Source organism: Manacus vitellinus, unplaced genomic scaffold, assembly GCF_001715985.3.
Source record: "Manacus vitellinus isolate BGI_N305 unplaced genomic scaffold, ASM171598v3 scaffold_51_pilon, whole genome shotgun sequence".
In the NCBI taxonomy this organism is placed as follows: domain Eukaryota; kingdom Metazoa; phylum Chordata; class Aves; order Passeriformes; family Pipridae; genus Manacus; species Manacus vitellinus.
In genome coordinates this window covers 1,600,847-1,614,247 of record NW_021940620.1, presented here as the reverse complement: position 1 = coordinate 1,614,247, position 13,401 = coordinate 1,600,847, and the positions used below count along the sequence as shown (strand labels likewise).

Below are 13,401 nucleotides of genomic sequence, written 5' to 3'. Positions count from 1 at the left end.
CCTCCAGCTGCATTTGGAGGGAACAGCTTCTCCTTGGGAGGTCACTGATCTTTGCACAGGCTACAGTCCCCCTTCATTTCAGGCAGGACTTTTTCCATGACAAAGTTTCTGAATTGTCTCTAGAGGGGCAAATGTATTTAGAACTCTCTGTCTTTCCTGATATTTTACTTGAATGAATGTTACAAAGTTTTCACCAATTAAACAGTTCATGTAAACGTGAGTATTTATTCAGTTACTTGCTACAATGAAAGTTTTGACATTGTTTTGTTGTTTTTTTTTCTTTTCCTGGTTATTTTCTGGCTTTCCCAATATTCTGATGCTGCAGTTGCAAACATACTGTGGCGAGAGGAAGGTACTGCAGTAAAGTTCTTTTGTTGTAGTGATAATGTGCTTGTCTGCTTTAATAATTCCATGATGGGCCATTCTCCACTGACTTACCACTAACCCTGTCAGCTTTCACAGTTACCAGATTAAGTACAGACCAGACATTTAAAAGCTAAGTTCTTCAAATAAGAGATGTCACTCTCCTACCTATAACTTCTTCCATTTTCCCACTCTGAAACAAGGGATGACCATAAAATATATAAAAATATGAATTTTATATATACTGCCACAAATGTGAGTAGCCTGAGATTCTGAAGCTGCATTAACAATCACACAAGTGTCAGAAGTGCTCCCAAATTACCATAATTGAACAAGTAAGGCATAAATTCAATACACTGCATTTTTAAGCAAGCAATTCAAGCTCTTCCTTTTCAGTAGCATGTATTGATGTGTTCTAGGTGAGCAGCAGAAATTGTGTTCTTGACCGTTAGGCAAAAAAAACCTAAACCACAACAGATTTTCTTCCTTCTCTCTGTTAAATCGATGCAGGGTAAAGGTTGCCCCATTCCTCCTTGTTTTAATTGGCAGTTAAGATCTCTGGTTTGATCAAATTTATAGTGTGCCCTGCACAAGGTCAACATCTGTGTGTCTTGGAAGCCAAATTAGGAAAAATAAACCATCCAAAGCAGCTAATTGACCCAAAGATATTATGGAGGCCCTTGAAGTGAAAAATTGTCTGATTTTGTGCATGCTCGTGCTGTCATAATTCCCAAAACATCCCGTAAGGTGCACCATGCAATGGCCCAAGGGGCTCTCCCAGAGGTTGTCCATCTGTCCCTGGGGTTGTGGAGCCACGGGGTGTGGATGAGGACCCTCAGGCTCCTGGAGGGCTGCAGGAAGGGTCTGGGGTTGAAGTTCAGGTGTAAGGCAGTTCTTAGATCTGCCAGCTGCATGTGAGGCAGATGGGACCTTGGTGTCCTTCCAGCTGGGTGGGAAAGGTCTCTGTGCAGTGACAAACTGCTGTGGGCCACGTCCCCCTGCCCACTGCAGACCCCCTCCCTCCATCCCCTGCCTCCTCTGGGAAGGGCTGCCCCGCTCCCTTCGCCCCTTCACAAGTGGTGCCTCCAGGACCCAAAACAGCACTTGGGCTTCATGCCCTCAGGATGGAGCTTTCTGCGTGGCTGGGGCTCAGCACAGAGGATTTTAGGGGCAGAAGGAAGGTGCCAGTGCTTAGTGAGTGGTGCTGCACCCTGGGTGTGCCTCTGTTGGCTGCAAACAGGCACACAGAGCAAATACACTGCATGAGCTCTGAGCCAGTCCAGCCCAAGCCAAATGCAGCTGGCTGGAGGTCAGGAGAGGTGGCACAGCCACCTCACCCACCACTTCTTCCCAAATACCCCCAAGTGCCTGGTGCAGGGCCCTGAGGAGGCTCTTCACTGCTGGTGTTCCTGTAAATGGCATTACAGGCACTAAGAATTGCTGTCTCCCTTCTGCTTGCAAATGAAATCTCTGGGGCTTCTAATCAGTCCAGCATCTTCTGCACAATGCTGTTTATGTACAGCATCCCTTCTGCTCCTTTTTAAAGAAAGCAGTTGGATAACCCCACCAGATGCAGAAGTACAATAATATTTAAAGAACAGCTAAGAAGTTGGTTGCAGAAAGTCTTATTATGGTTTTGCTAAACAATATGGACTTACTGCTTATCAACCTTGCACATTTTAAATAAAAGTATGAGCAATGTAGAGGCAAAACATGGGCAGTAAAAGCAGGTTTACTATTGATGTTCCTAAACAATTCAGTATCTGTAGAACAGGTTTATTCCCTTGCCTGTGTTGTTCTGTAGTATTTGATGGGCACATTTGTTCCAGACAAAGAATCCATCAAACAAACTTTAAGCATGTGGAGTCTTGGCACAGAGAGGGCTGGAAGACAGGAATGGTATTTTTGTTTTTACATTTTCATGTATTCTTTCAATTCCATTAAAAATGAATTTGCTATACAGGTGAGATATGTTGCCTTTCCTTATGCCTTTAGTTTTTGAACTGGTTGTGCCATCCAACCTGAAAAAAAGAAAACCCCTCCTCATTAGTGCCCCAATTCCCAATCTAGTACCTGCCTTACTGATATAAATAATACAAAATACCCCACTGCCCACCTATGTACTGAAATAATCCCCTGGACCAAGGAGTTGCAGCAGTAGAATCAGGAGTGGAATCTGTTTTACTGGTGTCCATGAGATTGTTTAGGATGTACCCCAATCAAGATTTAGAAAGTGCTTCATAAGTCACAGTAAAGTACCTACTTTGTCTGGTAAAAAACCTGCTTGGTCTAAAAATCAGTGTGAAGATCAATCTCTAAAAAAAATAAAATTTTAAATTAATAAACTTTTTTAAAAAGAGAGTACCTGGATGCTCTCAGTAATTTGTAGCATATTTTAATCAGTCAGCAGAAAAGCTTGGGCTCATTTTACTGTAAAATAAGTGGTGTGACTTACCAAGTCAAGACTCTAAACCTGCTGGGGTAAAATTGTTGTCATAGTATCTTTGTGGGAAATTAAGGTCTTACTTCTTAAACACACCCTCATTGTAATGGGATCATCAGACAAAATCACGCTACTGTTGTGCATGAAAATAATAATAATGAGCATCTTCACAGTGGTCGTAATTGATTGCCTGCCTGTTTCCACTTCTTAGGATTAAAATCCTTTCCCCATGGAATATGTGCACTCATTCCAGGCCAGGATCAAACTCTGCCCTCTGATGTGTTCACTCAAATCCCACTGAGGCAGGTGGGAGTTGTGTGTGTTCTGGGAGGGCAGGTTTTGGTCCAAAGTGCCCAAACAAAATGTTTTACCAATATACTTGAAACAAAATTAACCCTTAGTCCATAAAAGAACTTAGTCCTCAGTGGAATTTTTGTAGCTTTTTTTTCCTACATGCATGATCCCTCACTGTGGCATCACATTTAAGGATCTCCTGTACCCACCTGATGCCCCAACTGGGGGATTTCTGTGCTATGGTTTAGAGGGACTCAACTTGCACGTTGTGAGTGCAGCAAACATCACATGCTGAGACATTTGTGCTCTGAAGCCACTGATTTGGCACCAAAGGAGGGGTTTTTAGCACCAAAAAAAACCCTTCTAGCATTACTAGATACTATATATTGTACAACATTTTCCAAAAATGCATTTATCCAAATTATCCATGTTTTGACTGTGAAGTTTTCTGGGATGACTTAGATCTCAATCCTGCAAACACTTCAGAAATGTGAGAAATTCTGTCGCTGTGAGTGGTGCTTAAAGCTGCCACCACAGGGCAAGCCAAGGGAATTTTTAACACTCAACACTATTCCATAGAACCAGGACCTTATTTCTCCATGAAATTAATCAGAAATTACAAATGATAACATCACCATTTTGTTGGCAGAGAAGTACACTCTCAACACTGCTGGGGTGACAGTGGTCATTGCAAACACTTTCTGGTGGGGGTGTGAAAAAGATGGAATGATGCTTGGATCTTTGGAACTAGAGTGAAAAGATCCTCAACATTTCTCAAACATGCTCGTTGCTGCAACTGCATGTAGCTGAAGAACAACCAAATTATCAGTGTTTTAAGGTGTTTCTGCAGGACAGAAATGATAAAATACAGTCTCCTGACAGCAAAGCAGTGACGGTCCAGCCAGTTTTCCAAATCTCCTGGAATGCCCCAGTTGGATAAATGAGTGCTGTTGTGTTGCTGAACTACTCCACATTTGTGAATTACACTTTGCAAGATTTCAAAAATGTATTTATTTTGGTGGCTGTAGTTAGTTCATCCTGATAGGTTAAGAAAATAGACAAATCTGTATATTTTCATCCATGGAACAGATGCTGAGCACTTCCATTTTGCATGGCAGTTACAAGAGGTCAAGTTGCCTGTAACAAAATGACCTTCAGATTAATTTTAACTAAAGCTTTTCTTTCAGTTCTCAAATTATTATCAGTCTGGTTTTGATGAAATCATAGGGAAAAAAACTGATCTGAGGGAGTTAGCAGTGCAATAGAAGGGCTTCCTGTGATCAAATCCTGCTTTGGTACCTATTTCCAAGAGCTGACCACAGTTATTTGAGTACAACCACCGCCACCAAGGCAATGCATTTTTGAATGTGTCTGTACCTCTTCACTCCTTGAAGCCCTCGTTGTGACATGAACTTTGATTTTGTGAATGCACCGACTGCATCCAAGTGACCAACTTTTATGTAAGGCAGATTTTGTTTGCTGGGGGAGGAGGGTGAGTCCTTTAAGTCCTAACAGCTAGGGGTACATACCAAAAAAAAATCCCCCTCCTTTTGCTTTATGCCCCTTCAAGGCCTGAGTGTGGGGAATATGTTCTATGTCTTCTCCGACGATGGGATCACGGTCCTGCAGCCAAACGAATGTGAAATCCGGAGACACATCAGGCCCGAAGAGAGGATTTTCACCACTTATGTAAGTCCTAAGCCCAGCAGCTACAGCTGGGAAACTTCCTGTTAATCTCTTCAAAGGTTGTTATTGCTGAAGGACCTGTTTGCCACGGGGGTGTTTGGAGCTGGGTGGGTTTCGTGCAGCATCCCTGAGGTGTAACATCTTCTCTGGAAAATCAAGGGAACCATGGAAGTTCTAAGGCTGCCGTGGAGGATTAGTGACATGCTGCAGAGAATTTGACTAGTTTTCATGTAAGCAAAGACTTTCATTTGTCCTCTTTGATCTGTTTAGTTATCTGTGCCCCAAAGTTGTAGCTGGGCTTCGGGGAAGGTACAGAAGCCAGGAGCAGAGAGATGCACACATCACTCACTGTGCTCCTTTTACTGATGGCTCCACAGGCAGAGCAGTGGGTCCTTTGGGCTGCTTCCTGCTCTGTAGAAATGGTTTCCCATGTTAAACCCCAGCAGGGAGGTGAATAGGAATGCCAGAAGATGGTTATGCCATGCAGGTCCTGTGCATCTTCTACCACTGAAACAGAGCCCTGCACGCTGTGTTTGCTGCTGGCACTTTTCTGTCAGCACTGAGTTTACTTAACCCTTGCTTTAGGAAATCCCAAGGAACATTTGTTCAGTTGTCAGTGGATGTCAAGCACTGTGGAGCTCAGCATGGCCAGTGGGTCACACATGCCTGGAGGCTCTGGGAGGCCAGAGCTCTCGGTGACCTGTGCCATGTATTCCTGTGCAGTAACACACATCGTGGATATCCTCGTGAAAATGTCAATTCTCGTAAAACCCAGTGCTGAAATACATCCAGAAATGGTTTTTTTAGTTACTCCTTTATTTAGTTTTTATTTTTTAAAAAGGGAAGCTTGGACTGTGGCTCCCTTCCGAAAAAAAGACTCAGCCTTGCTTTCAATTTTGGGAGGAATAGAAGGGGACAATCACTATTGTGAGCCCTGCAGGCTGGGTCAGACTGCTGCTGTGGGTCAAGATCTTCTTGTGAGTCTGTATTTCATATTTTCTAAATCTCAATATATTTGTGGTTGATATTGATTTTTTTTTCCCACTAGTTTTAATATACCTTGGAAGAAATCCAGACTGATGCTCACCCCAGGGCTGGTCCTTAGTGGATAATATTATTAAGCCACACTTGAGCTGTTGCTTCTCAAAGACAGAAATCTTGTGTTTCTTTTCCAAAGAGCTGTAAATATCGAAGAGGTGGTCCTGGAGAAACAGCTTGAAAAGAATAAAGGAGAGAGGGCACTTAAGGAAATAATGTCAGCACAGTGGTGGGCATAAAAGGGATTTTCAGCATCATCACTTGGCTGCCTTTCAGACACCTCTGAGGGTTTCCTGCAGATATCATAGAGCCCTTTCCCTTGATCTGGGGATGGCTGACCTTTTTTTCCTCCCTTTTGCCTTTTACTATCTTGAGTGTTTTCTACATAGGCAGTGACAGCAGCCTGCAACTTCAGGAGGGATTCTACAAGAATTCATTTGCTATTAGAGGGCACAAAAGCAGGTAGAGCAGCTGAGCTGCACTGCAGCAGAAAGGCCTGTGACCTTTCTCTGCTCCTGTTGGCTTGGATGGATATTCTGTTGTGAGACCTGAGGATGAGGAGAGCAGGCTGGAGGCTGTCAGGTGCTTGGCTGTGTGAACAGCTGCTGGAAGCCCAGATCTGAGCTGGTGTAGCATCTTTTAGCTTGCCTTAGTGTCCATTCCCAGCCTGACTGGAGGGACAGAAAGGAAAATGCAGCCAAGCTATTGAGTCTTCTATATTCAACCCTTACTCATGGTCTCCACCAAGGCACCTACCAACAGAACTGTGCTGCTTAGAGGTGATATCTTTTTATCCATAATTGTTGCACATGGTGTGAATCTGGTCCTGTGAAGGGCCAGGAGTTGGACTCAATGATCCTTGTGGGTCCCTTCCAACTCTGGATCTTCTTTCTCTCTTTTCTCTCTTTTCTCTCTTTTCTCTCTTTTCTCTCTTTTCTCTCTTTTCTCTCTTTTCTCTTCTCTCTTTTTTCTCTTTTCTCTCTCTTCTCTCTTTCTCTTTCTCTTCTCTTCTCCACAGGACTCAGTGAGTGGAGGATCAGAGACAAAATATAGCATCAGGCAGCTGTGAACAGGATTTGGTCCAAAGCAACAGGATTTGGTTCCTTTTGAATGGGGAAGTTTCTGGTGCTGTAGGATCCTGCCTGTTTTGCTGCTGTTTCCCTGAGCACAAGTGTTTTAGAGCATGCTCTCGTGCACAGAAAATGAAGACTTTTTGAAAAATATGAAGCAGTGGTTCAGTTAATGTGAATTCCTGTTTTTTCGAAGCACAGAGTGATATTTCTGTTGCTAATAAATGCTGACAGCACTGCAAGCCTTGATGAACCTCAGTGCGCTTCAAAAGATCGATCCATGGGCTGTGTGGTTATTTAAATTCAATATATGTTTGCAGGAGGTCCAGCTGTTTAATGTCACTGTACAGAGCCAGGCTGCAGTGTGGTACACAATAAATTAATTATTTCATGTTTTCCAGGAAAGAAAGGGGAAAAATATCATCCTCTCAGAATCCCCAGGGATTTTTTTCCAATGATTTTCAAGTCTAAGCTTCTTGCTGCTCCAGGCCCTGAACTTGTAGGAATTAAATCTTTTCTTTTTTTTCCTTTTCCCTCAGGAGGAAATCTGTCCTAGAGTGGAAGGTGAAGACACTCAGTCCTGCCTCTGGGCTTCAGCAGTCAATGTCAGAGACAAGTACATTTATGTGACACAGCCTAAGCAGAACAGAGTCCTGATAATTGATATCCAGACTCAGAAAGCCATACAGGTACTTACAAGTGAATGTGTTATTCACTGTTGGCAAAAGACTCAATACAGGACAAAAAAATTAGCTCTTTGCCCAGTGGATCTCCTGACATTACTAAAAAGCTGGACCTGTGTTGCTTTCACCTTTGGGGTCACACTGTCATTCCTTGTTCTGTAACCTGACAGGAAAAGACTCCTCTGGGGCTTGGAGTTCATAGTCTCAGGGCTGCATCTGCAGCCAGGCTTGCTGTGAGTCTGGTAAAATAATGCTGGGATGAATTTCTGACTTAGCTGCCTGTGCTGGGTCATCAGCAGGTTGGGAAGAATGAGCTGGTGTGGGTACAGTTTAAGCACAAATTGGCCCCTGATCTACTGGCTGTAAGTAACAGCTTAAGATGGAGTGATGTCTACCCAGGAAATGGCAGCAGAGCCAAATGTTTGTGCTGCTGCTGATCCTCCAGCTGCTCTGAGGGCAGAGCTGCACAGGGAGTGTCCCAGGGTGTATGGGATGCCTGCAGTGAACTCATGTCATATTTGTCCTGGGCCTTTGGGCCACTGTGTAAATAACTGTCTCTGGGTTTTTTTTAAGTCCTTGGATGTGGACCCATTACCAACCAAATTACATTATGACAAGTCCCACGACCAAGTGTGGGTGCTCAGCTGGGGGGACATGAGGAAATCCTCAACCACACTGCAGGTGAGTCCTGACCTGCCAGAGCCTTTGCTCTTCCTGGGCTCAGCATCACTGATAGCACGTTGGTGACTGGTGGGTTGCAGGTAATTAACAGCATTTAATGGTCTGGATATAAAGCTGCTGTTTCGTTTGCATATCCAGTGTGTTTTATTGAGCCCTCCTCTGTCCATCCTCACATATTTTTCCTGCTGTTTAATTTGTTTCTGAGCAATGACTGTGCCGCAGGCTGGCAGCAGGGCTCTGGTTTGTTTTCAGGCTGGTGGCAGAGCCAAAAAGTCATACAGCAAGGGCTGGCAGCTGGATAAATGAAAATAAAAACCATAAACAACAAAAGCAAAACTTCAGGAACAAATCCTGTCACTGGGTGTCAGTGACTCCACTGGAGGGGTGCCAGCCAGGTCCCTGGAGCTCCTCCACGCTCAGCACCATCAGACCCACGGTGATGTTGGGACACAGCACTGCACATGAGTGTGGGCAACTAAATTAGCTTCTGCTTCTGGATTACCTTGACAGATTCACTGTTCCATTAACAGTACAGACACATGGAGAGTAGTCATCTAATTGGGTGTTTTGCTGCTGCTGTGTGTTATATGACAGAGTTGACACCAGAGCTGATTTGATCCATCCAGACAACCCTTCTCTAGTAGTTGTTTTCTGGCCCTTGCTGCCCAACCTTTCTAGAAATACAGGTGTCATGTGAATACTCCTGCCAGAAATGTGTGCTGGTAAGTCTACATTAAAGCACTCCCCGGGAGACAGAGAAGAAAAGTGTCTGTGCTTTCTGACCTAAAAACCTACAAACCTGGAGTCTACGTTAGTCCTGGGGTTGCCCAAGGCTTCACTAGAGATGCTGCTCTGTGAAGATGGGATGAGCCATTCCCACCAGCCACATGCTCCATCCAAGATAACGACTGCAGACTGTCAATAATAAAAACTGGAACAGCTACTCCATCGTGGGTGATTTCAGGAAGACACCAAAACCAGAAAGGGAGCGAATAAATGAGGGTTTGCAAGGCAATGCCACCAGGTCGTCTCACCAGGGGATGAGCAGTTTCCTGTATATATACAGGGTATAAGGGGACAAAATGGGCTCTCTTTACCCTTTCTGACTTAATTTCTTCCATCCAGCTGTGAGAGGTTTGTGTAATTAAAGTAGAGATGGCACAAGCATGTCATTATTAAGAAGAACACACCACCTGCACAGTTGGAAACTTGTTAGAAGGCTCCAGCTCTCAGATAGTCCTTTCTGTTATCTTTAAGAAGTGCAGTTACACACAAAGAGGTGAGATTAGCATCAGCATCAGCAGATCCTTTCTTTTTTATTGACCTTCTTTCCCAAAAGGTGGGCAGTGACTAATTTAGCGAAGTTCCTCCTTAAAACCTGCAGTGGTTACTTGCAGACATGCAATAAAACATTTTTTGTTAACAAAGATGCTGCTGCAGAGGTTGATTTAAATTTCCACTCGTGCTCTGGAAGTCAGGGATTCATCAAGCTGCCCATGCAACCAACTAATGGGATGCTGTTGTTTAGCCATTACTGGCTTGTGGTAAGCAAATGTCTGGCCTCTTGAAAGCACTATGTAAGGGTGGACATCCTTCTTGAGCAATCTAATTGGAAGAAATCTAAATGGCATGACCAGAACAGCTGTCTGAACTAAACCTTTTAGGGATTTAGCATCTCTTTAATGAATTATGTAGCTATAAATTCAAAGCAACGACTGTTGCACATTAGAGCAACAGAAGTTCCTAACGAATGGACTAAAATCATCTTGAACCCAGCAATAAATTTGAGTATTTAGCATTTTAATTATTGAGAGGTTCTCCTTTCCAGAGCAGTGGAGGAGCTGAGTTCCCCTGGCCGTGGAGATGTGCCCTGTGCTGGAGGACAGGACCAGGGTCCAACCAAAGGGCCCTTCTCTGCTCCTCCCTGAACTTTACATGATGCTATAGGTGGATGACCAGTTTTTCTCCTTCAAAGTGATAATTAGCTGCTGTGAGTTACTGTTTGATCCTTCAAGCTGGTAAATTATCGCTGTGCATTTAAGTGAGATTAATAAATGTGACCATGAAATAGGTGTTTACTTTAGACAGTGAGGGATGAATTATTATGGTCCTAGTGTTGTCATACTGCTTCAGCTCCTGCATGACTGCTCTTTCTCAAGATGTAAACCACTTAGGAAAGTCAAGTTGTGTACTTACCTTACAAATGTCAAGCCTCAAATACTATTTATTAGCACAACTTTTCAAGACATCGACACCAAACAGTGTTTTGAAGTCATTAATCAATTAAAGCCTGGGAAGAGCCACTGACCCCCGTGCCTGTGTGTAATCTGTGTTTACCTTTCTGCTTTACTCCCTGCTCCTCCTGTGCTCAGCCTGCTGTGTTTGTTGTAGGTGATCCCGGAGGCGAGCGCGGGGGAGGATCCGCGGGTGATCCGCACGCCCTTCCAAGGAGTGGAGGATTTTTTTATACCACCTACAAATCTTATTATTAATCATGTCAGGTAAGAAGTTATCTTAATGAACAGTAATGGTGACCAGGCTCCTCCCTTCTCATAACCTCAGAGCACTTTGCAAGTATGAATGAGTGAATGAATGAATCTGGGAGGAAGCTGACTGCTTTTATTCCCATTTTCACATGTGAAATGGAGAAATGGTTGAGCAAATTGCCAGTGGTTATTCAGCTAATCAATAAAACAGCAAGAGACAAGCCTGGATTTCCCTTAGACCTTGGTAGAGGCATTCAAGGCACTCACCTTGGTCAGCCACCCCTCCTTGCAGCTTATGACACTCTGTCCTGGCTTGCTTGTGCCAGGAGTTTGATGGCCCAAAAATCACCTTTTCTTTACTCCAAATGATTTTATGGATCTGGGCAGAAACCTATGGCAAGGATTTATTGCTTGAAGTGGTAAAAGTGTACTCTGCCTGAAGCAGAAGGTTCTTCCACGTGTTTCCAACTTGGATCTCTGCGTGGGGTGTGTGGTTTGAGCAGAGAAATGGTGTGCACTGCACATTAACAAAATAAACCTCCATGAACCATCAGTTTTGAATGTTAATGTGATGTAGTGGTTAATGAGGTTGTGTAACTAACATACTAATAACTTGGAGTAATACTGGCTGCTTCCCAGCAGGCACAGGAAGCCTCCCATTAACATTATCAGAATTGATGATAACTGCACAGCAATTCATACTGTTCTTTCCATGTTACAGCATAACAACTCTTAAACCGTCTTCTTTCTCCTATATAGTTTAACTAAGCAAAACTCTCAAAAAACTATAATGTACCTCCTTACATTAATCTTAGGTTTCCTGCAGGGAGCACTGGGAGGGGGGGGGTCACACTTAAATGATTATATATTGAATCTGTTCCAAAATAAATAACTTTTCTTCCAGAAACACAAAATAATGATACATAGCTCATGGCTGTCACTTGTAATTTCTCTCTACTTCATTTTTCCAGTTTTCCCTCAAAATTTCATTGTGACTAATAGTAGTGCCAGGAGGTAAATGACTCTGCTGAATGTTAAAGCCTGAGCTGAGAAGGTGAAGATGGGGTTCAAAGACAGGAAAGTGGAACAGTTATGCTTTATTTGTTTGTTTGTTTAGTTGTCTTTTTGCTTGAATGTGATTAGTTGGCTGTATACAGATTCCATAAGAAATATTAAATGTAGGTTCTTGTCTATAATTTCCCGTGTGCAAAGCTGCAAATGCTGTGCCTGATTTCCTGTTGCATTTGTTCAGAGCCAGATCTTTGTCCATTCTCACTCACCCTCAGCCCAGAAAAATAATTGCTTGCAGTCTAATGAGACTCATTGAGATCATGTTCTAAACTCTCCACTCAGAAACAATGAATGGCAATACCAGCATTTCCCAGGAAGGTGAATATTTAAGCAGTCTCTTCCACAAGCCAAAAAATATTTATATGCAAATATTCCTGCATATGTATTTCAGCTGCCTCTTATTTCAGATGGATATCTAGAAATGTATCCGTTTTTATTGGTTCCCAGGGTAGCTTGTTGTCTGTTGAAAACTCTCCAAGTGCAAGTTTTGCTTTGAGATTTCAGATCACAGATTTCATGCAAGGGCTGTGCCTCTTCTGCAGCTGTGGGCACATAAAATACATCCTGACCCACTTCTTTAAATGAGAGTTTATGATAAGAACCATTTCTTAACTTCTTCAGGCGTTCGGCCAAGTATTAAGGAAGTCTTGGGGAAAAAAAAATGCTGTAAGGGAAAGCACTTTTTAAAGTGTACTTAAAATGCACTCATCCAGGAGAAATACAAGTGTCATATCCAATTTCCCCACACCCAGTGCGCTACAGCTCTCCACTGCAGATATTTTGTGAAGTCTCTAATGGATGGGAGTATAATGGGGAAATGAAAGGCTTAGCCCAGTGATTTTCATGGGATCATTCACTGCACTGGCTCGTTCCTCAGAAGTGAAATCATTGCTGTGTCTCACTGACAGATGGATTAAGAATAAAGAAACAAACCCAGTGTTTCAAGCAAAATATATATTGTCTGCACGCAAGCACGTCATCCTCCACATTTCACAAGGCAATTTTACATCTTTTGGGGAAGAGATACAACACTAAGCACTCACTTCATTTCCTTCTGTCTGCATTGAACGGATGAAAAGATGCTCAATGTAAAATTAGTTTTTGTAAGCCAGTGCCAGTGACCTGTGAATCCCAGGAACACAAACAGGCTGTTTCTATGGGCTCTCTCTCTCAAATTAAGCAGAAACCTTTCCTGGCTATTCCTGACCTTTTCTTGTCTTCAGCAAAGGTCAGATCTGCTGCAGCATATATCTTTTACAGAACATTTATTCTCTGCTCTCTGTTTCCTGCCCTGTCTTGAGACAGAAAATCAAGACCCCTTATCTTCAGGGCACCCTGGTTATGTTCCTCAAGAAATGTTTTACACCTTCCCTGGGCTGCCAGGGTGGTGTTTAACACAGTCTACTCTGCACCTGAGCCTTGCCAGCTGTCCCCAGGCACCACTGGTACCAAACACACATCACGGCTCCCCTCCGCTGCTGTCATTTAAGAGATGAGGTTAGACATGCTCTTCATTTGGTGGTTATACATTATATTGTATATTTATGATATTATATTATATTTATATATTATATTATACTATATTA

General features: G+C 43.1%; 1 protein-coding gene across 1 annotated transcript in view; it reads left to right on the top strand.

Annotated features, from left to right (window-relative positions):
• FSTL4 (follistatin like 4) overlaps positions 1-13,401 on the top strand; it is a 192,192-nt gene that overhangs the window by 174,567 nt on the left and 4,224 nt on the right. The window contains exons 10-14 of the mRNA XM_018081172.3: positions 326-352; positions 4,671-4,789; positions 7,434-7,583; positions 8,151-8,258; positions 10,650-10,759. Coding sequence (XP_017936661.1) covers positions 326-352; positions 4,671-4,789; positions 7,434-7,583; positions 8,151-8,258; positions 10,650-10,759 — 514 coding nt within the window. The remainder of the gene's footprint in view (positions 1-325; positions 353-4,670; positions 4,790-7,433; positions 7,584-8,150; positions 8,259-10,649; positions 10,760-13,401) is intronic.